This window comes from Branchiostoma belcheri, unplaced genomic scaffold (assembly GCF_001625305.1).
Source record: "Branchiostoma belcheri isolate BF01 breed outbred unplaced genomic scaffold, Haploidv18h27 scaffold22, whole genome shotgun sequence".
NCBI classification, from domain to species: Eukaryota; Metazoa; Chordata; class Leptocardii; order Amphioxiformes; family Branchiostomatidae; genus Branchiostoma; species Branchiostoma belcheri.
Window position 1 is genome coordinate 2,158,367 of NW_017803713.1, and position 23,570 is coordinate 2,181,936.

At 40.5% G+C, this 23,570-nt stretch overlaps 2 protein-coding genes across 17 annotated transcripts in view; one reads left to right on the top strand and one right to left on the bottom strand.

Moving 5' to 3' along the window:
• Positions 1–15,801, top strand: part of LOC109470239 (MAGUK p55 subfamily member 5-like) — a 66,253-nt gene extending 50,452 nt beyond the window's left edge. For 13 of the 16 annotated variants that reach the window (XM_019769084.1, XM_019769088.1, XM_019769085.1 and 10 more), the window contains 13 exons: positions 3,885–4,025; positions 5,775–5,850; positions 7,769–7,854; positions 8,865–8,939; positions 9,168–9,367; positions 9,636–9,688; positions 9,998–10,108; positions 10,316–10,483; positions 10,750–10,952; positions 11,669–11,698; positions 12,771–12,881; positions 14,106–14,315; positions 14,618–15,801. In XM_019769084.1, coding sequence (XP_019624643.1) covers positions 3,885–4,025; positions 5,775–5,850; positions 7,769–7,854; positions 8,865–8,939; positions 9,168–9,367; positions 9,636–9,688; positions 9,998–10,108; positions 10,316–10,483; positions 10,750–10,952; positions 11,669–11,698; positions 12,771–12,881; positions 14,106–14,297 — 1,446 coding nt within the window. In that variant the 3' untranslated portion in view covers positions 14,298–14,315; positions 14,618–15,801. The remainder of the gene's footprint in view (positions 1–3,884; positions 4,026–5,774; positions 5,851–7,768; positions 7,855–8,864; positions 8,940–9,167; positions 9,368–9,635; positions 9,689–9,997; positions 10,109–10,315; positions 10,484–10,749; positions 10,953–11,668; positions 11,699–12,770; positions 12,882–14,105; positions 14,316–14,617) is intronic. The other 3 variants (XM_019769087.1, XM_019769086.1, XM_019769089.1) reach the window with 3 other exon arrangements.
• Positions 15,802–16,241: 440 nt separating this feature from the next.
• LOC109470259 (exportin-5-like) overlaps positions 16,242–23,570 on the bottom strand; it is a 35,428-nt gene continuing 28,099 nt past the window's right edge. The window contains exons 7-13 of the mRNA XM_019769128.1: positions 23,482–23,564; positions 22,824–22,883; positions 20,138–20,211; positions 19,709–19,813; positions 19,402–19,524; positions 19,076–19,261; positions 16,242–18,670 (exon numbers count right to left, since the gene is read on the bottom strand). Coding sequence (XP_019624687.1) covers positions 18,515–18,670; positions 19,076–19,261; positions 19,402–19,524; positions 19,709–19,813; positions 20,138–20,211; positions 22,824–22,883; positions 23,482–23,564 — 787 coding nt within the window. The 3' untranslated portion in view covers positions 16,242–18,514. The remainder of the gene's footprint in view (positions 18,671–19,075; positions 19,262–19,401; positions 19,525–19,708; positions 19,814–20,137; positions 20,212–22,823; positions 22,884–23,481; positions 23,565–23,570) is intronic.

Here is a 23,570-nt window from a genome sequence, read left to right on the forward strand (position 1 = left end):
GTAGACTATGTATCATTACCTGCTCTGATTTAGGAGAAGGTACATGTGGTTAGGCCTTCGATAGGTTTCATGAATAGGATAGGAAAGTTTTGTTGTTTCTTTTGAAGGTAGACATTGCCTTCAGAAAGAGTGACTGAATTTTGTGGCAATACTAAGTCTTCATGGCCAGGCTGCTTCCTTTTTAAAGTAAACTTCAGAGTGAGTTCAGACTAAAATCATGTCAAAGTCACAGGATAATTGTGATGCCAGAAAGATTTGGAGTTGGCAAAAGCCCCAGGCAGACCTGAGGAATGTTGTTTCTCTGTATCCAAACTTGTCTGTTGCAGTGGGAGGGGCTGAACTTGTGAACCCGTTCTTGTTTGAACTTCCATCAGGGAAGAGAGCAATTATTTAAACTGCTGTTAGTGTCCTTATTTAGAGAAGTAAATAGTTCTTTGGTTCAAGGTTGGAAGTAAGACCTTCAGGTGTAGTATATCCTCTTACCAGGTGTGTTTACCTTTAGTGATAGTTTGTTGATGTTGTCCCCTGGTATTAAATCTTGACTGTCAGGTTTTATTCCTGCACATCAGAAGGGAAGGTAAACTGAAAATGAAGCAAGTTTGTGTGTACCTTGTAAAAATGTTGTACTTACAACTTCAACATACAACTTGAAATATAGTGGTAAAATGCCCTGCAGAGCTACATGTACCTGTACCTTTTCTATTTTTAGATGAAGTAAAGCAAATGTCTGTAGTATGAAAACAATGAACTGCCCATTTGTATATGAAACTATTTCTCAGAATTCTGGCTAAGCAAAGGTCACGGTGAATGCCGGGCCCTATTTTTGTTTGCATTAACTCAAGACCGTTCTGACCCCACCAACACAAAGACTCTGCAGGAGAAATCCACACATGATGGGTGAAACATACCCTTTTCCATAACCCATAACCCGCTGGTAGCTATCAACTTTACAATATGGCCTCTCATGCGACGCCGGAAGGTCAGCCTCTGAGAATATTTTGTACATTTCAAGTATGTCTCGGCAAGGGGAGCAGCCGACTCAGATATTCAGTTCATAAATTTGTCAAATTAATTCCACAAGTTCCCACCCTCCTCAAACATCACACTTCTCTGAATTAAGGAATTGAAGGTACAAAGATTTCTGTGATCTTTACTAACATTTGGTCCTTATTTTCTTGATCATCTAATGGCTTTTGTCATGACGTATGGACTTGAAAACTTCACTTTGTCCCTGAGCAGGGAGAGAATCTATATTAAGGCAAGGCTAACAGCATATGGCTTTTAGGTTAAGTCCATCGGGAGACTACAGTCTCACGTCAGGAGGTATTTCTGGAACTGATCTAAAATGATAGAAATTACTGGCAAAATCCTCACCACACATGCACAACACAACGACTGTCAGGAAGAATGTATCTGTGAGGAGCTCTTTTGAGACATCTTGTACAGCTTTTCTTGTTTGCCTATTCCCCAGCAATGGGGTGCATTCTTGACCTCGGCCAACATTTCTGAGACATTCTTAAGGAGTCCCTCCAGGTTGTGCGTAGACTGTAGGGCTCTCCTTGTGTTGTTATCTCAGGGCCTATGGAGAGAAACTATCCCGCCAGCCGAACAACTCCAAGAGAGGTGATTGCCTTGTGTTTACTTGGTTTAGGGTGGTTGTGTTCCCAGTGTTTATGTTGGGGAGTAACAGGGCTGGCAGTTTGAGATGCAGGTTGGACTGGACGACTTCCATCTGGCCATCGCTGTAATACTTCACTGTGCGCTTTATTTTTTATGTGCATACAATACATTGTGCTTGGTAGACAATTTTAGTATTGTGAACAGACGTTTTACATGCCACAATCAAGTCCAGTGTCATGCTCATCTTCTATGTCATCAGGTATTTTTTTTGCAAACATCACAAATAACATCAACAGATTTGTGTGTTTACTCACAAAATGTAACATTCCTTCATTTTGTACTTGACTTTGATGCTCAACTAAAAACCCATTGGGCTATCAGCTTACAGGAGGAACATAGCTTTGCTCTCTTGTCCATCTCATTTGTTTTGACTCCTCTAGTACCTGTACTTATCATTGGTCTCCCTAACCAGTCTGTTTAGAGAATAGCAGGTCAGATAAACTAGGCTGAAGCACCATTTGTTTTGAAGCTTCCTGCCAAGCCTTCTTGCTTTTAAGTCATACTAACATATGGTCACAATGAGCCAATCATGGACTTTCTAGCTAGTTTTCAGATCGCCCACTCTGTACCAACCTCTGCCATTTTTCATTGGGGGAAAAATTGACGTCTGGCAGCTTGCCATAGGGGAATCTCACTACAAGTGTAGGTGGGTTCATAGCATTCTCAGAAGGTAGTCTTTCTGCAATGACAATACCAGGAGCTGGGAGGGACTGATGTCTCCTGGGAGCTGATTGCCACATATTAGAATATGCACAGATGAGCACACTGGTCGAGCACACTGGTCGTCTGCCAAAGGTTTCCATAGTATTCATGTGTTTGCCTGCCGTCCGTGTCAGAGGCCAGGAGTGTGGGATTTAGTAGCGTCTGCAACTGCGAGCTGGTTAGATGGGCGTTCTCAGGTGTTAAGTCAGCATGGATCGAGGTAGGAGGTACGGTGGAGGAGGAGTGAGGCACCCCTGGTACATGGACGTCTCACCCGTTCTGGACGAGGGGACGTGGTTTTACCTGTCTAGACTAGAGGAGAAGCCTGCTAAGGGAGGATCCTGGTTTTGTCTGGCTGGTTCTCAAGTTCCTAATCAAAACACGCATCATGCAGCTTCAAGAGATCCACCTAGAGATTCTACCTCGCAGAAGTCACTGAAAGAATCTGAGGAGAAGAAAGAAGGAAGATATGAAATAACAGAAGAAGGCTGGTATGTAGTGGGGCCTGGTCCTGGCAAAGTGGTCCCCAAGTCTTTCCCGGCAAAGGAGCAAGGGAGTCGAACTGGTAACAAGAACAGGTGTAGAACAAAGTTTCCTGTACCTGAACACAACCTCCGAGGACCTGATGTAGAGAAGAACCTCCCAAAGAAGAAGTTTAAGTTATCAGAGGAGGAAAAGCATTTACTAGAGAACATTTCTGGTATAGGCATTGGAGACGAACCCCACCAGCAGTTTTCTTCTGAAGATGCACCCAGGAAAGGACGGAAACGTGATCACAGTGGTTCTCCTGTTGGGAGAGGAGGTTCAGAGGTAAAAGTTGCTGGCAGTATTTTAAATCTGAGCCAGGCTTGTCCCTCAGGTATGACTGAGGAATCTGTAGCCAGCCACAGACATGCAGGGGAAGGTCTTGTCTTTAGGACAGATTCCAGCTGGGCAGACAGCTTACTTAGTGATGAGCCTTGTCCTGATCTATGGCAACCTTTCAGTGGAAACAGATAAGTGAAGACAGGACTTTCTCTTGCAGAGTGAATTATACTCTTACTTATATTTTAAGTCTTACTATCTCAAACCTCTGGTCACCCTAGATTTGGAAAATCTCTTTCCAACTGTCAAATGAATCTGGTGAAGGTAAATGTTGTTAGAGCTTACAGAGTTTATGTATCTTTCCAAATTTAAAGTGACCAGTGTTATAACAACCTTTTAGTGAAAAAAGATATGCTAAGACAGGACGTTTTCTCCATAACAGTGCTCTGTAAGCTGTTGCTGTTGTTTTCAGACCCCTTCCAGATGAGACCTTGTATCTCCATAATCATACTAGTGTGGTTTAACAAGGAAACTTTGGAGCCTCAGATGGACTTAGTATAATATGTTATTTCTGTTTTAATGCATTTTGCAGTAGACTGGTGGCAAACAATATTTGACTTCTGGTTATATTCTTGATTTTCTACCTTTTCCACATTTGGAGTGACCAGTGTTATATTGATTGTATTATTGTGTTCTAGGGACTACTTCTGGCTCATGACCGAGTGGCCGCCAGAGAAGTCCTGCCCCCCAACCCGGACGATGGAATCATTGAGCGAGCGTCGCAGTACACGGAAGACACCGTCAAGATCGTTCGCATCGACAAGTCACAGGAAGCACTGGTACTCTCCTTTCTATCTCCTACATGTAACTCCTGCTGGCATTTTTTACACAATATTTTTCAATAAATTCATGTCTTAATTAGGTCATAGACCCCCAACTTTTTTTTGCCCTGCGGTGGCATAGTTACTTACGCATTCATTGCGTTTCGCTGCAGTGTGATGCGTTGCACAAGAAATACCCCCAAATCGTACCTATATAGAGTGATATATAGAGGGTACTGTATGTGCAAAACAACAATTGTTGGGCTCCGCAGGACAAGGGTTAATACACATCTTTCCCAAGACTGGAAATTAACATTGCCACCTATCCAAATGACAATAAAATTTCTACATTTTCAGTTTACCACTTCTACAATTTTAATTGCAGTCCATCTCTCCAAACCACTTCTGTGATGCTTTTGTTCAATCATCTGTGAATGCTAATCTGAGTAGATTTCCCATCACCTTGCCTCGCCACATTGCAATGTGGCGGTGTATTCTTTCTTTGGGACAGTTAAAATGCCTTTGGGGGAAAAGTTACTTTTGTCAAGTTTTGAGGTCTGGGACTCTCCCCTTACATGTAGTGGGTGTAGGTATGGTAAATATTAGTATCGTATGGCCCTGTTTCTGTAACTGAGTGTTCTTGTAAACATGTATCTCCTTCTTCCTGTTTATCCTTCATGTTGGAAAAAGAAAACTACAATACAGACCTGATGCTAAGACAACCAATTACTGTTAACTTAGTATTTACACCGTACTAGTTGCTACACATTTAACCATAAATGTAAATGTGGGGCATCCAAAATGGTGACCAGCATTCTGTGTAGTCATCTGCATGTGGTAGGTTTGGTTGGTTTTATCTCCATTTGTAGACAAGAAAGGCATGTTGTCTGGAAATGTGAAGAGTGAGATGGCATGCCTAGACCAAACATACACCCCAGGATACAGCAAAACTGTGTGAGGAGAGAACTTCACAGAACAAATTTGTTCAGATAGATTATGTCATGTGACTTACTCGTGACTTTTGTGAATAAAGAGTGCAAGGAGTGAAAGTACAGAGACAATGGAAAAAAATTCTAACTATCTCAGTCTGGTTTTATATCTTACATGACCCACAGAAGCTATTGATGAATCTATTTGAAAGACCTAAATAAGCGCAAGACATGTTTCCCAATGTTTACCACAAACCTAATTGCTCTTTTTGCACAAAAAATAGCACCTCAGTCCACTGAGAGGCGACTTTGCAGCTTGGTAAGAAGATGATGGAATTTCAAGGTCACTCTAAAGGTCAACTTGTAATCCCTGTGTGATGGCTGCCATGTTGAAAATCAAATTTGTTTAACTTTTGTGGCTCATCTGTGCATCTGTATCTGTCATCCAGGAGAGGGTCTGAGTTTGTGCCCATTATTGAGGCAAATGTGGGAGTTAAAAAGGATCAGTTGTCACTTTGAATGTTCAAAGCTTGTTTTCCAAAATTCAAATATATTATTTGAAAAATAGTTCATACCGGTAGTTTGAAGCACAATGCCTCCTGCTTGATACTGGTTCACTTTCACTCAGCATTATGCATTATAGTGTGTTGGATGTATTTGGCTTTAAATTATGACAAGAAAAAAATTCCAAACGTCTAGTGTCTTTAATCTTAATTTACAGTGTTTGCAAAGGAAGGCCACATTCCCAGATGTGCAGGACCTGGGAGAGGGGAGGGAGTTGAGACTGTTGTGTCTTGTGTGTCTGTATTTACAGGAATTTTAATCTGTTTCCCTCCAGGGTGCAACAGTGAGAAATGAAGGAGACGCAGTTCTTATCGCCAGAATAGTCAAAGGGGGTGCAGCAGAGAAAAGTGGTAAGGTGTTTTTTAATGAACTTCTTAGTTCAGCAGTCTCACCTCTTTGGTTTCCTTTTACATATAGTTGTCTTAACTTCTCTACTTGGTATCCTATATCTGATTCAGTATATGCATTATTAAGCCACATCAGTTGAACACTTCTTTCTTAGAACTGTACACTTGAAATTTTAGGGGAAAATTTTACTGCATCCTCATGAACTCTGTTTTGTACACTTGTTTGGCTCTAGAAGATGTTATTCTAAATCTCCAGCCACACAAATCAGTCATCCAAAATAATCCTGCCATTTTCAGCTATCTTAAGCCCCTTGGCTTATCTGTACCTCAAGCCTGTTACATCAAAGCCTATTTTGTTTACATTTTTCTGGAAAAAAGTCAGAGCAGTAACTTATTAAATTGGAAAGATTACAAATGAAGCCCAATCAAATGATTCAGATTATATATTGCATTCTTCACTGTCCTGGGTTTTACTAAAGCGAGAAAATTTACTGGGGTTTGACACAGAAAAGGCACAAACACAGATAACCTTCCTGTTGTAAATTGTGGATGTGGTCAGGTTCAAGAGGTGGATGGGAATTCTTTAGAGGATTTGTAGACTGGCATTTTTTAACTGTTGTCATGATGATGTGGGCCATGTGGCCAGTTTCTGGAGGAAAACCAACAACAAGAACTTTTTTTGCCAACAAATCAACAAATTCCTCAGTAGAATTCCTTAAATATTCCTCAGTCTTGCATCATCTCTGTTTCATATCTTTGTGACTGTGACCATGACTGTGACACTTCCCTGAAAATAGCTGAGATAAACTGGTAACCTAACAGATCCTAGAGGGATTTGTAAGGTATTAGGCATGATATTTTGCTTTCTATCATATTTCATACACTGTTTGTAGGGAGGCCACAAAAATTCCACATGTTATGACCAAGACTTTGGTAAGTTTTGTCTTGTAATGATGATACTCCCATTAAACTTTTAGCGGCTTTCAAAACACCTCATTAAGACTAGGATAACCAAGGTCATTGTTGCTACAGGCAGTAAACTGAGAGTGTTTAGCTAACCAGGCTTTAATGCAGAACAGCCTGTTAAATCAGCACCATAAGCTTATACCAGAAGCTGTGTCATACTTCACAATTTTGAAGGGGTTCAGCTGGGATGCCCAGGTCTCCCTTGGTCGCATTCAGTAATCTTTGACTGCATTCCCAAGATTTAGTCAGCTATATTTGTATCAAAGGTCCCGTACTGGGGTGAGTGGCAAAATCATAAACATCACGTAGGGCATGTGGTAAAGATGAGATAGTTGGAAGTTAGATCATGTCTGCCAAACATGTGACACCACACCCCAGGCTGGCTGGGCAGAACAGAAAAAAATGCCAATTCCCTGCTGTCGCATTCTTGAAATGTTTAGTCTATGAAGCTTTAATATAAAGATAAGAAATCTCTACCTCAACTTATGATTAATGAGCCCAAATATTCTAAGTTCCCTAGAGTTTTGAAATGAAAGTGATCTATATGGTCACTGTTCACAAAACTCAAAATATGTTGGATTGTTTTGTCCCCCAGAAATGAATAATTATGAAGGCCTGATCCGTCCACATTGCATTTCTAAGCAATTATTGTAAATGACATTATATTTGAATAATTTTAACATTATGATGTCCATCCTTACCTAAGTTGCATCTATGATAATCCTGATCATGAGAAGCTAGTGAAATAGTGTTTCTTCACTTATTGTGTAACCAATGACCTTACTTGAAAAGTATGTATCTAACCAATGAATCCAGATTGGACCAAAATGGTACAGTCTATATCAGCATTGGTGTGACTTCTGTCAAATATTTGGTGTTACCGTTATATTGACCTTTGGACAATGTAAACTTGTGGTATTTGATCCTCAACACTTCACTGTCTTTTTCATTGCAGGTTTGTTACATGAAGGAGATGAGGTTCTGGAGATTAATGGCAAGGAGGTGCGGGGGAAGTCTGTCAACGAGGTCTGCGACATGATGGTGAGTGCCACCTCCTCTCAGACACACACATGCTGTTATGGATGGCATCTGTGCATGTATATTGATTTTGGCATGATTCCTCAGAAAAGAAACTCCATTCTGTGGACTGAGGATAGAAATGATTACAGCAATGTTTGCTGCATCATGATATGAGTGAAACTTCTTGCTCAACAGTCGTACATGGCACAATGTGTGGCAGTAAATCAACAACACCGTCAAAGTTGCCACAAGTTTGGAGCTTATGTAAAGCTACTGGAAAATTGAAGATTATGCCATAATCATTAATGAATTGTCATGAAGGTGTCGGAAAAAAAAGGACGTTATGCGCAACATGCTCAATATCTTAATTTTACCATCACTTGAAATATGAAGAGAATGTCTTTTCCAAAATCATGTTTGTGTTAGCCCTGTATCCTCTGGTGACCAGTGTTACGCCTCATCTGTATTTGATATGTTTTGTAAAGATGAGTTATGATAGTGACCTTAAAATTTTCAAAAATGATGTTTCAAATATTTGCTGACCTGGCCTATTTTGTAAGGACAAGTTGACAGTGATCCATCCCAACTGTCACATCCCAACACTGGGATGCCACGAAGGTCATGACATGGGATGATCTTCTAAAGGAAGCTGTAAGTAGAGTCTGCCCAACCTGACACTGGAATGTAGGTGTCCTTTGATTCCAGGCATGTTTGTTGGCCATGCAGATGTTATCAGTATGGCACTGCCATATTCAGGTAATTAGAGATGGATGTGGATCTGCCATAATAACCTAGAAGTGTGCCCAAAAGGTGTAGGATGTTGAGGCCTGGCTTCTCCACCTGAAACTGTTTATGTCACTCTGAATCAGTAAATACACTGGTCAGTGGTCACCCTAGATCAGGAAAGTTTGTACAAAGAGCACTCCCAACGTTGGTCAACTTTGGAATATTTTACTATTTATAGGTATACCATAGACACAGTGGCTTATGACATACATGTAAGTAACACTGTGTGGAATGTTGTTTTTCAGGCAGAAGCTGTTGGGACGATAACGTTCCTGCTCATCCCATGTCAGGACAGGAGACAGAAAGGTTTAGATGGAGTGGTAAGTGTGCAATTAAATGCCTGATTCATAAATTGTTAATTATGAAAGGAAAGATGAAGAGGGTAAATGTTAAAGGGCTACGTTTTGCTAGAGCAATTACAAGGTTTCCAATGATGCTGACCAAGAGGTCAAAATTTTTTGGGGTAAATTATTTTCCCATTAAATGTCATCAACATGCTCCCAAAAGTCATTAGATGAGGTTTTCAGCAGCAGTATTTCCCCTGGCAGGTGCATGTAAGGGCACACTTTGACTACGACCCTCTGGACGACATGTACATCCCGTGCCGCGAGCTGGGCCTGTCGTTCCAGAAGGGCGACATCCTGCACATCGTGAACCAGGACGACCCCAACTGGTGGCAGTCCTTCCGCGAGGGGGAGGAGGACCAGAGTCTGGCCGGGCTGGTGCCCAGCAGGAGCTTCCAGCAACAGTATGTTTCCATTGCAGTTCATCTTAATCCTTAGACCTTAAGAAGACAGAAACACGGGTTAGGTGTTCTTATACAAAGTGTACAAAGTATACATAGTTTTGTGTTGATGAGAAAGACAGAAATATTATCACAAATTGATATCATTCTTATGAATTGATATCATCTGAATCTTCAGAAAACTGAAAACTTATTTTCTGGATTCTGTCTTTCTTATTTGCACCAATTTTTCTCAATATAAACAGGAGTTCTTAATGTTTCCCCTTCACAGGAGAGAAGCTATGAAGCAAACATTAGAGGATGACAAAGAACCAAAGAAGAAAGGTAAGACTCCTTCTGTAGATCTTCAACTTTCGGGGTAGATTGAGTTGCTCAGCTTGCTGTGTCATGGACTTACAGTTGGCGCCAAAAATGACAAGCTTTGCAAACACTAAAACACTAACACACATGGTTTACGGGCTCTGTCCTCTTGTACTCTTTTGGGGCTGCCACACTGCTTCTAAGTATGTAATTCACAAAACACAGTTTTTAAGAGGCAGAGTAACTGCTTGACGGGCACTATGACTCACCCCTGAGCTAACCTCTGCAGTGTGGCATAACGGGCGTAGATACCATGCAGAGTTTCTTCTTCAGGAGGGCTGAATGTAGGTGTGGGTTCTCCTCCCCCAGGCAAGCTACTGTGTGCCAAGAAGAACAAGAAGAAGAAAAAGAAGAAGGTGCTGTACAACGCTGCACAGAATGAAGGTTGGTCCACTACTAAAAATTTAAACTTATTCTCTGTTTGCAATTTTTTACAAGGTAGTAGACAGACACATAACCATTACCGCTCAAATGGAGATGGTAGACTTAGGGAATATTGCATAAGTATAGTTATAATTATTGTATGTTGTCTGGCCATGACATTGAGCTCTCCTTTCCTGTTTATTTATTTACCTGTTTGTTTGTTGTCAGACTATGACCTTGAGGAGATCCTGACGTATGAGGAGGTTGTGCAGTACCGGCAGCCGGCGGACAGCAGGAGACCGGTGGTGCTGATAGGTCCGCCTAACGTGGGGCGACACGAGCTCCGACAGCGCCTCATGGAGAGCGACCCTGAGAAGTACACGGCAGCAGTGCCACGTGAGTGACTTGTTTCCTGTAACAGTGGAAGGAGCCAAAACATTTTAGGAAACCTTATTATTCTTAGTCATAGAGATCAATTAATTGGAATATCTAATGTAAGAAGACTAAAAATTGCAAAGCTTAAGTTCCTATGAATCTGTATTGAAAGTCTGTTTTTCCAGTAACCTCTTCCCCTGGTTATGACTATGAGTCATGGTAAACAGTTCTCGTACACTGTTGTTTAGTAACCTGTTGTCATGGTAACATTGTTGCCCTTACCTCAGACACAAGTCGGAGCCGCAAGGACCAGGAGGTTGATGGGAAGGATTACCACTTCATCCCGCGGGGCCAGTTTGAGCAGGACATCCTGGCAGGGAAGTTTGTGGAGCACGGCGAGTATGAGAAGAATATCTACGGAACCAGCCTGGACGCCATCCGCAGGGTCATCAACAGCAACAAAGTCTGCGTACTTAACCTCCATCCTCAGGTGAGCCGCACACAGGGCTGGAGTACAGGCTTCAGCAGGATACACAAACTGGATTTCATGGGAGATCTGAGCTCTCTTTCCAACAGTATGTTTTGTGTCTCATTTTCCCAGAATCATCCCTTTCTTTTTGGGGCAACTTGATGTTCCAGGGTGCATATATTGTTATCATCAATCAAAGAGCCTTGTTTTTGTGGAGAATCTTGAAAATCTGCTCAGGTATCTTCTATGAAATCAGGTTTGTGTGGTATAATAATATAGAATGTACTTCTTGCTAGCTTGTAAACCTTAAGCAAAATTGAAACAAAAGTTATTGAGGTACCTCACTGTTTAAATGCTTATCACTTAGAACTGTAGGATTGTCCTTGTTGTGTTTGCACACTGCAGTTTATTCACAGTCCATACTGATGTTGTTTTGTTGTCACAGTGACATGTGATTGTTGTTTCACTGCAAGTACATTGTAATACATGTATCTAAATCACATGTCAAGCATGTTTTGTCATCACCATCAGCACTAAAGCACAGCTTCATCCAGTTTTTATGTTATCATTTGTTGCTTTTTGTAACTGCTATCTGTAGTTTCACTACAATTGTTGTGTTAACAAATTTAGAGGACCCGAGAGCATGGTCTGTGAGTAGTCTGATCATTGTTGACCTTGTGCATACTATGACCTTGAACACAAGCTTCTGCTTCTCTCCCTGCTGCTTGCTTGTGCAGGACGATCAGCCAGCGGTAGCACTAATCAGGGTTTGTATCACCGTCACTAACCTTCGCTTGTTCGCATGAAAGTTCATCTGTGTTGGTAGAATCACTATGAAACAGGTTTAACTGTGGATCCAACAAGGGCATCGGACTTGCCCTACCTTTTGGTTTCCTTTGTGTTGGATCAGCAGACAAACCCTTTCCTAACCTTTACCTGCTTCTTCACCACAGTAGAACCACCCTCATATCTTGTCAGCACTGCTGTAGAGAAATGTAGTGTCTGTTGCATGCAGTAATAGAAGGGAGAGGCAGTGAAATCCGACTTTTGGGCCCTTCAACGCAAATCCTATGTGCATTCAGCAGCTCTCGAGAGACATTTTTGATAGCTACAGAAACGCTCAGGGTGACAGCGATCAGGATTGCAGACATGTCTTATCAGCTACATGTAGAAATGTATGTTGGAGTCACATTGCAATACTGTATAGTTTGCAGAAATAATACCCATTCGAAACAAAGAAAAGTGAATTGCCTTATGATGTTTCCCTGAAAATCAGCTTCACAGACCACTTCAAGGGCTGGCTGGGCCCCGCGGCAGACGAACCATCTGCTGGGTTTGTCATGTCATCATATACACCAACAGTGCTCTAAAACAAGCATAGAAAATAATTAGTATAGCATTTTGTTGCCTCTTCCTTTTTAAAGTCCAGGTGTTTGGCCGGTGTAAGGTGATAAAATAGAAACGTTCATCAGTGCATTTGCCTCTGTGGTAGTTTGGTATATCAGAATTAGAAATGTAGCAGTTTTGTAGTGGGTCAAGGTTTTAAGATTGTTGTAAGGAAAGCAAAGTAGGAGGCAGGACAGCAGTCTGACCGTACTGTCTTCCTCAATCGTATCCCCTAGTTCCCGTGTTTTTTTTGTGACTTGCCTCCTGCATTGTTTTTACAAGAACGGCTGATAACTTCTTGAGGTGTCATTGCAAAGACAGTGTAGATGCAATGCATGCTTGCTATATTCTATTTTGGAATCTTAACTTTGGAGAAAGATGTAAGGTGTCTAATTTAACATTTACTTCCCCAAGATACTCTGCTAACCGTTGTGTCTAACCCTTGTAATACAGGCGCTGAAGATCCTGAAGAGTTCAGACCTGAAGCCCTTCATCGTTTTCGTGGCGCCTCCAGGGCTGGAGAAGCTTCGACAACTCAGGAACAAGATGGGGGACCATCCAAAGGTGGAGATATGGTTTTACCAGCATTGATTAGAATGAAGGTTGTGAGTGAATTACCAGGAATTTTTGGCCTTGCAAAAAAGTGGATTGAATTGTGAGCCCCCTGGCTGCTTACTACATGTATATATTACACACTATGTAAATCCTACAGTAAAAACTGTTACATAAGAACATGGAGATGTACCAAAGGCAGGGCCTCTTGCTCTTTCTGATTCTGGAATTGTAATTTTACATCCCAGATATTTTATCCACAGATCATTTCAAAAAGGCATTTAAGATGCAAGATACATTGTAGTGTATGCAGGCTTCCTCATGTATTCCCAGGTTCATTGCCCCTTAGCCTCCTATTGAGGAATGTGTGATGTGTGTGGGTGAAACTGTCTGGTCTGATAATGTCTTCACCCTGTCTGTGGGAACAGGACACGCAGCCAGATGGCTTCTTCTGTCCTGAAGCTGCCAGAATTCTGCCAACTAGGGCCACACAAGTCATTTTCTGTTACTGATTACATTTGCATGTGCTTTGATTTGAAAAAATCTTTCTCCTTTTCAGAGATACACTTCACTCACTTAATTCTGTAGAGAATTTGTAAAACTACTGGAAAATGAAACAATATGTTATAATGGAATTCTAAAAATAAAGTCTGCAATCAGAGATCAGTTTCCTTTTTAACTGCAAATCAGAGTGCTCCCTACCCCAGTTCATGTTAACAGGAAAGCATGCCTAATTCTGGAACAATTCCCACATAGACAGCTGTACTGTCCCACCAGGATAGTGGGGTGCCATCTGGAAGGGATCAGAATTGTGTTTATGTCAAGTTCATCCTCTGATCCAGCAGATTTACACTCTCTTCAAACCTTAAGTGTGTAAAAGGCCCATAGGTGATGGGATTCTTGCCCTTTCCTTACAGGATAAGAGAGACAAATGAGAAGACCTGGAGAGATTTTCGACATTTCCTTACAAGATGCTGAGTTAAGATAGAAAAGGGCATATGAAAGTCTTGACCTTTTCTAGCAGAATGATTCATGGAGACAGTGGAGGAAGCCTTAAAAATGTTTGCCCTTTTCATTACAGAAAGACAATAGAGAAGGCCTGGGAGATGAATATCAGGCACTCCCGGTACATCACTTACACTGTTGTGAATATTGCCATTAGATTTATTTCTACATGAAAGTGTATACATATGTATTCTGCCAGCAGCTAAAGAGATTTCTAACCTTTTCTTACAGGACGAAGAGTTAAGAGAGACTATAGAGAAGGCCAGGGAGATAGAACTCAACTTTGGGCACTACTTTGACTACGTGATCGTGAACGGCGACCTGGACCGGGCGTACAACGAGCTGCTGCGTGAGATCGGCAGGCTGGAGACGGAGGCGATGTGGGTCCCAGCGGCCTGGGTCAGCTCTGCCTCCAGCACGTGAGACTGTGGTGGCCTGAAGGTGAGGGGTGTGCTAGTCTGAACTACCTGTGACGTGTTACATTGCTGACATTAAATAGGTTTTTAGCTGGATTAGTGAAAATATACAATGCTCAATTGTGGTTGTCCTACTTTTATTGTTTGAGTGAAAGTTGCCAAAGGATTTTGTTTGATTATCCATTAAGATTTGTGGCCCAAAGTTTTGGAATACCTAGTAGAATAATTCTACTTTCATCCAGTAACAGTTACAATTTGGAGTTTGCAAGGCACAGAATAGCTCCTTCTGTTTCTCATGAAGATTCCTGTTCCTCATCTTTACTGTAGGAATGAAAGACGAGTGATGAGAGACTGAAGATGTGCTGTGTCTGAGATGGAAGGAGAGGAAGAGTAGAGACAGAGAGGTGTACAGCCGATCTGAGAAAGCCTTCTGAAGCAGAAATGAAAGAAGGAATGTTTGGAAGAAGTAAAAAGTGTTACGTGATTGTGGAGATAAAACGTTTTGTATGTACAGTGCCAGAGACTGGTCCCACCAGAAAAATGCCTTATGAATATTTCGATCTTGTATCCATAATATACATTGTATGCTGTACACAGGCTAGTTAATATTATTATTTGTAATTGGAAACCAATAGCCATTAAATGTGATCAAGTACTAGAGGATCTCAGAGAGGATTCAGATGAAGTTTGGCAGGACGCCAGGTTGTCGTTTCTGTGAGAAGTTGTGATATCTGAGATGTTGTACTACTTACCACAGACTTGTATATTGTACTGACCTATCCATAGATAATTCAGCTTTTCAGTTAGATAACTCACCTCACAGCCACAGTAGTGATTTACCCTGGACAAACTATTTTTGATACCTACACTGTAAAACGTGCCGATGATAGGCTTGTCTCATCCCACCTTTTGTATGGCCAAATCCGTGATGGAATATTTTAGTAACCTTCAGATAGGGACATAATAGCTATTTTTGCAATAATTTAGAGTAAATTTTATATATATGAAATGTTTATAACCCATGTTTAGCAACTGTATAACCTGCCTCCCTTGTATTATACACATCTCCATCTCATTACTTACATGTATGTAATGTTGCCACAGGATTGTTCTGATATGACTTTTTTTGCTATGTTATCAGTATTTTTTTCTGCTTCCAATATGTGACGTAGTTATCCATAGATTCACGTTCAACCAAAAAATTAATTTATACTGCTTGGCATAATCCATTCTTTTGCTCCTGACACTAGTAGATTGTTTGGATGTACATTTGGAAGGTAAAGAGTTTGTGAGGGAATATAAAGATGTTGAGTATTTTAGCAACTGTCCTACGCAAACTACCAAATAGTGTGTCAACCCCCTACACGGTGCATTTGGCTACAGTTAACAGCAGCCAGATGCAAGGAAGCTTGCATGAAGACAGTTAGAACCCAAGGTCAGGTTAAACATGATGTGCCAAAATCACTGAATTCTGTAAATGTCCTTGAATGACCTTAAAAGAGAAGCTTCTTTCTTATGTTTGAAACACAGACAGTATTGTTATTGGTGTGAACTTGAGTCTACATGCACAGAGGTGAGGAGTTGTCTCCCCAAGCAAAGGTGCAGTACAAGCAAAGGCATGTAGGGGGAGCTGACACACAGGGTGGCTGGCTGTTCCTTGAACTGCAGGCCCCTTTAGGAGTAGTTAGGCTTGCTGGCTTCATTGATGATCGTGCATGAAAGTGGTCTTTTTGCTGATGACGAATTCTAGCAGTTATTCCAAGCCAAATAAACAAAGTTAATATTGTAACCTTTGTACAGAATGTTATCGTTCAAAATACACCAATTTAATCCCTATGTGGCTCAAGATGTCATCCCTGGCTGCAGTTTTCCATGCTCAACGTTTCTGAAAAGTAATCATGGAACTGTCTGCATACATGACACACACTATTACAAGAGAACTAGACTGAAATATATTTCAAACCCTGATTACTTAGACCAACAAGTTCATCCTATGTAGCTATATCACATTCCAAAAATAGTGCTACGAATCATAATTGCAGGAAAACCCCGAGTGGCATCTACCAATTGCAGTATAGGAAAACATCTAGCAGCGGAACAAAATCAAGTAATCATTTCCAGTTCTCATAAAGATAACGATCCATCCACCACTTCTAGTACTAGTATGCTGTTCACACACACATGTACACTCAAGCACATGAAAACCTTGGCGAAGGTAATAACCAGTAAAAGAAGTGCATTGACTTGTTTATTTTCTGGCAAGTTGTAGTCTTTATTCACATATCTCTTATTATATAATCCACATCTAGCTACTCTTAAGCTACATTAGCATATGAGAAATTCTAACATGCCAATTAGGTATTTCGTTCATGAAAATGTGTTCTGCCCAGTGCAAAAACGTGTCCTCTTATTCTTGCATTTAATTACAAATTCTAGATCAAGACTAACCAAAAACTTGCTCCAGATTTTGCTCCCAGTGCTGGCTTATTTCTCTGAGTCCTTGTGTCAGAATTGCACAGAGCCCCCTTGCAACATTGAAGGGAACTGCATCTGTTTCAATAAATTGTCACAACAGCTAAGTCACAACAGTCAAGTCAACTCCTACACAAATTCCTTTGAGAACCACAAAGCTGCATGACTCCATCCTTGTGAAGAAAAGTATCAGAACACTTGCTAAAGTTTTCCAATTTCATATGTACCGGTAGTACAAAAACACCAAATGTACCTGCCTGTTGCTAAGAATTGATAACTCTTACTAAAGTCTTAGAATAGAAACATTAATAATGGCAGAAAATAATAAAAAAAAAGGATTGCGTTCTTTTTCTCTGGAACTCCATTGTAACATTTTCATATCTTAGTCTAGAGTTAGAGAACAGGTAAATGCATTTGCACAAAATAACTGATAATATTTGTCATGAGTTCTTGTATTTTTTTGTTGGATTAACAATTCAGCAAGTTCATTAGCCTATCCATGAGAAATGTGTGATGTAGCCTTATCAAAGACAACATCAGTATCCAGAACTTCACTTCCACTGAGAAGTAACTCAATAACTCCCTATCTATACCTACTTACTGATATAAGGTATTAAGTACATGTACTAGCATCTTGCCTGTGGACATTTACAGGACAAAAACGGCTTTCTTAGGTTCAGGAGTCCATAAGTAAAGCAGTAACTATTATAGAAATAAATCTAACTTAATTTCAGGCCACATCAATGCATTCTATTGGTTATGGCACCAAACCGAAGTTTTAGTACGCACATACATTACTGCCATTGCACTGACATCCACTGGAAAGTCGAAGCAAAAATGGAAAAAAAGCTTGCTTCAAAGTGGATGTTTTAGGGTGTGCTCATTTGATACAAATGTGGTAGGCATACCTGCATAAGGAATGCATTGATTTGCAATCAAGATATACAAGACTGCATCTGCTACCATATAGTTTTAAGGATTCTACATTTGTACACACCAGGCTTGTTTCACACTGGAATATGATACTGACAAATTATCATTCAATCCTTAGAACTGTTGTTGAAAAACACAGGATAAATCATGCATATCAATATCATCATAAAAAAATATTTAAACCATAGACATTCAGGTTATACCTGAATGTTCTATAAATTTGGGCTGACACAAAACAAACATGTACACAAGCAAAGTTGCACCTATAAAGCTACTTAGGCTACACAAACTTGGTTTTATTGATAAAGAAAATCTGGACAGAGGATGATTGGTAAAAAAAAAACGCTGGAAATAAAAATGCCAAAAATCAAGCACTTGCCTCATCAAAGTTTAACTCTGAAAGATCAGAAAATAAATCAGTCCTGTACTGTAAAAAAATGTGCACTCATGGCAAAAGAGTTGTCTTCACTCTTGTATTCAGTTCACAAGTTAATATTCAGTATGTGTAGCCTTTGAGGATTGTAATTGCTTCAGAATCTTCAGTCCATTCTTCTTCATTCTCAGACAACAGACTAACATGGCCATCATAACTGCCTCCTCTAACCAATTGCAACAGCCAACAAAGGCTGGAGCCAAAACACATTTCATCCTCACATGCTCTTGCATACAATCATTTGCGAGTATAAATTCATTAGTTCAAACATAACATTGTTTCCACTTAGGTAACCAAAAAGGAGGCAGAGAAGCATTTTATTACAACAATCATTCTTATGGTCTCTTAGGCTGCAAGTATTTACAAAATAAACAGAAGATGTCTTGTCATACTTTGTCCTTATTTGGATCAAAAAGACTAGTGAGGCCCAGATCCTTGGTTTCCGACTGGTCCAGGGAGGGTTTGCTGGGCTTGGGGGGCTTGAACAGGGGGGGTAGGTTGGGAATGTTGACATCTTTCTTGAATTGCTGCCCAACATGTTTCTAGTGGAGAAAACAGAAGGAGAGAAATCAATAAACACAGGCTTATGACTTGAAATTAGGCAGTCATGAGAAAGAAGAAATAATGCATAACATTACACGTATACTATCCATCTTAAGCTATTTTATAAACTTATGCTATTTCTCATTTGTATATTCCACCATAGAACTCCAATAGAACACCAATTCATTTATCCTTGCCAACTGGTCTGATTACCCTGTTGTAAATGGTAATGAATTGAACTAAATCAACTTTCCCATAAGCAGAGGCTGCAATGGCTGGAAGAATAGAGTTAGGTACAAATTTCCCATACTTGCCAACATCTGATGGCTTTTACAGAGTTAGGGAACGAATGTCCAGGTTTTCCTAGATATAATGTAACCTCCTTACAGAAATTGTTCTCTTACCCCAATTGCTCCCGAGACCAGCTTTTTAAACATTTCTTTTTTCCTCTTGTCTGGCACAGGTTTGGCAGGTGCAGGGTTCAGGGCCACTTTGTTGTCGAAGTTCTCCACTGCTGCGGCTGTACAGTTGGGCACTTGTACCAGCACGGCAGACAACTGGGGGTTGGTGGGTCTCAATGTCTCATAGAACTGTAGAAACAGGAGAAATGATTCTTAATATTGTTAAAAAAATCAGGAAGGACACTAACTTTTGAATCTCTGCTAAATTTTGAAGTTAAGTCAAATATCCCAAAGCACTAACAGGCAGTCTGGCAGTATCCATGACATACCTGAAACCCCAGCCCCACCAAAGTAGCCTGACAACTCTCATGTTGCCCGTGTTGGTGCAGGCCACGCAGGATGCAAACAAACAGGTGATTGATCACTTCAGGCTGCACACCCCTCTCCAGCACCTGCAATGGCCAATCAGACACATTGTAACAAAATTTTGCAGATATATAAAGTAAGTGTAACTGTCACCAATATGAGTGATTTCCAATCCTACTCACAGGACTTTCCTCTTTTGCTCGACTGTTGTTCTTTATTACAGTGTAGCAAACAATGTCAAAACAGTAACCAGATGAGTCAGTCAGTCACCTGTTTGAGCATCAGCCATACAAAGCTGCCGGCGCGGTGACAGCTAGTCGTGTCGTTCCACCACAATGCTGAGTGCAGGCAGATCAGGACAGCGGTCGCCACCGACTACAAAATGTAACATCACAATGGGTTAGGCAACGTAAAATGTAGTGGGAAATAGCCTGGACACTTTTCCTCTAGTACTCTTCACTTCTAACATTATGTCAAAATGACTTGGTGCACACTTATATCACTCCCAAGAAAGTCTAACAAGTCCTTCACCTTCTCCTTGCCATTTTATGCTGTAACACTTGCAGAGTTGGTACATCATTATGCACATACGTAGTAGGGACAGGTTTACTGCACCTAACCTTGGTAATGAGCATCAACTGCAAGACTTCCCACCAGAAGGATATTTATTTCCAAACAATTGTTTCCCTTTATGCCTACCTCATGCTGTAACAGGCATTTCCCCAGGGCACTGATTTCTTGTTGGTGGAAGGTCTGCGCATTTTCCGAGGGCTCTGTAGAGGGTGGGAGTAGGAGAAGGAGTTAATGCATGTAGAGTAATTTTAAGTCACTCACTGGGTACAAATTTAAAAAAAAACTGCTAGAGCTTTTCATAGCACAGTTTTTAATACTATTTGCAGCTAGACATCACAGGGGTGCAACCAAGATCACCTTCTGCTGTTTATGACTGCAAATATAAAAAGCTGGTGCTCTATTCTGGAAAGCACATGTGGGTGTGCAGTACAAAACTGTAAAACTAGGTATGCTAAAACAGACTTTAATTGTACTAAAGTTTGAATTTTACAAATGAAATTCAACTTCGAAGTAAAACTATGTAAAACTATTAATTACGCTTTATTGTTAAAAATCTACCTATAATATTTACTCTGAACTTTCTTCCTTTTCTTTCCTTCCTTATCAACACTTTGAGGTTCAGATGTGGACCTATGAGACTACAGAGATAGCACTTGCTAATGTTAACTTGATCTGGGTCCATTTGTTTTCCCTCATGCACTTTTCAGATGCCTATTTGTCCCTGGGAATCTCACTTTTATGTGCTGAAAACTCTATAAAACAAGCTTTGATAAATAAATCACACACATGGGAAAATGCATTCTACTCTGAGACCAAAAAGTACTGTCCAATAAATTCTAGATTGCTCTGAAGGGTTTAACCCTGAAGGGCAACATAAAATATTGCGCAGGTGAGGACAGTATGGATTACAATAGCACAGATCTATCATCTTGTGGTGTGTGCAAATGGAAATGGGGCACTGCCTAAGGTGTTTCTTTCTTTCTGCAGTACCTGGGCACCAGGATGCATTACATTTGAAATTAAGCATAATGCTCTTTCCACGGCTTGTAGTGCACTAAGGCTGAACCATGGCTCCAACGTTTAGCCAAGCACACTGAGTCACCACTACTCTTCTTTATAAGTGTGCAGAGGTTTAATGCCTGACCTTCACCCATGCAAGGGACAAGTATAATAAGTGAATATTTTCTGATATCTAATGAAAACAATGCCCCAAACTAAAAGAAAATTGTAAAAGGGTGCATATATACATGTGTGTATATGGCATTTTAGACTGATAGTCCAAAGTCGTCTTCTCTGCTCCTCAATACTATGTTACAGCATGATGTGTGACCTACAGGTACTTAGGTATATAATGTCAGTTCCTCCAGGCTTGAGAGAAGTTGATTCAGAAATACTGCAATACCCCAGTGGTTACACCATGTGGCAATCAGGTATTACGTACCAATGTTTGTACTAGTGTATATCAATTATCGCCACATAGGCAGACATGTAGCAGATTTTATGTTTCAACAGTAGGGGTGTTTATTGGAGCTGGTTCATCGCAGCAGTGGATTGACGTCTTTGCTGTCCGTGGTTAACCATGAATTCCATCACAAGCTGTCTCCTGTTCATGTATGTTCCACTGTTGCTTCTCTAAACATTTCAGGAGCAGCCATAAGACATGTGCTACCCATAATAACATAATTGTGTTAATATACATGTAATTGATTTTATGGCTGAAATCAAGGCATACATTACTTAAGGTACATGTACAGTTGTCATAGAAGTGCCGGTAATTTTTTTTTGGGGGGGGAGCAGTTTTACAACTTAGTCTTGATCTGGATACTTGAAACTTGCTACAAATGAAATCCCCAGTCCATTGACACCAAATTAAGCTAGAGAGGAGTGCAAAGGCAACCAGTGACATATTTATTTCGGATGAAATAACATTATGACAAGAAAATCCTACTTCTTGCTATGTTCCCATTCTGGTAATGTGATGTACATGATGTACAAGTTTTTTAGCATTGACACTACCAGGGTAGTATCCCTTTTCAATCTACTTACTTTAAGGCCATATTGATTTGATTCTACGGATGACATCCACAGGTACATGAATTTTCGGCCGTTTAAAAAAAAGTTTTTAACCACACTGTGAATCATACAAAACAGTTGCAAAACTAGAGAAGTAACATTTGCAAAGCAAATGCATAACGTTTACCTTCGGACATGGTCTGCTCTGTTAATCCTTACTCAAACACATTCATATACATGTACTACTAGTATATGGTGACAGGAGCAGAGCAGACCATGAAATTGCAACATTATGTAACCCAACACCAGTCACCATGGTGACAGACATCAACAAACCATGTCATTGGTCAGGTCAGAGGTTAGTGTTTGGAGCAGAAGAGGAGGAAGAAACTGAGTAAAAACAATATGTTTTCCTTCGGTAAACATAATAAGCAAAAAAAGGACAAACAATACGTCATAGAATGCCAAAATCAACTGAAAAAGCCGAAAATGTAAAGAAATGAATTTAAAGAGAAGATTATTCGCCATAGCTTACTCTGTGTCATTTGTTCAACCTTCATGATAATCAAATCAACATGGTCTAATTGTTATTTGTGTAGTTTACAAGGAGGAATGACAGTCCAATGGACAGTTTCCGTCTGTTACATGTAGAAGTACAATTCTGGTACTGTAGAAATTGAATCAATGGAAACACACACACACACACAGACACACACAGACGCAGACACACACACACACACAGTTAAGAAGAATCATCCAGCCCCAAACCAAATCTAGCTAAACAGCACAATGATATTACCTTGCATGCCATCTTGGGAGTTGCTTGTGTCGGGGGCCCGTTTTGTAGTGAAAGTCGCCGCTAGAGATAGATGAAATATGAATGAAAATAACTTTCCTTCCCTGGCAAAAACACAGTGGGAACCAGTAGTTCTGATAACATAGCAGCAGGTGATATTTTTTCATCTTTGATGTTTATCTGGAGATTTCCACTGGGGCTCTTCTTGAATTATTACTTCAGGAATGCTTTCAGGAGAGTGGGAGGGTATACCAGATGTTGTGTACTCTATGGCAACAGCACATTTAGGGCTGTGATATTTCCTTTTGTTGTATCTAAAATTTTCTCGTAGAAACAAGTGAAAAGTGAGAAAAAGCAATAAATATACGAGGAAGACCAATATTGCAAATGATACACTTTAGAAATACAAATACCCTGAAACACAATTATCTAAAATTGTCCATTAATAAAACTTCTTGTAACAAACCTCACAAACCCATCACTTTTCATAATGCATACTTGACAGCTAAGAAGGTTGTCTGGCAGATGGGCAGATAGCTTGCTGCTAAGTTGATGATAGCTAGGTTGTTTCACAGATAGCAGGTAGAAATGTAAAACCTAGCATGTATCTATGTAGTTGAATTGTATGGCATTTGGCAGGTTCCAGTATGTGTGGCCTAACCTAGCAGGTCGATGTACTCCCTGGTGAGAAGCCTGGTGAGCTGGTCGTCCACCACCTCCTGAGTCACCTCCTCACCAGCACCACTGTGG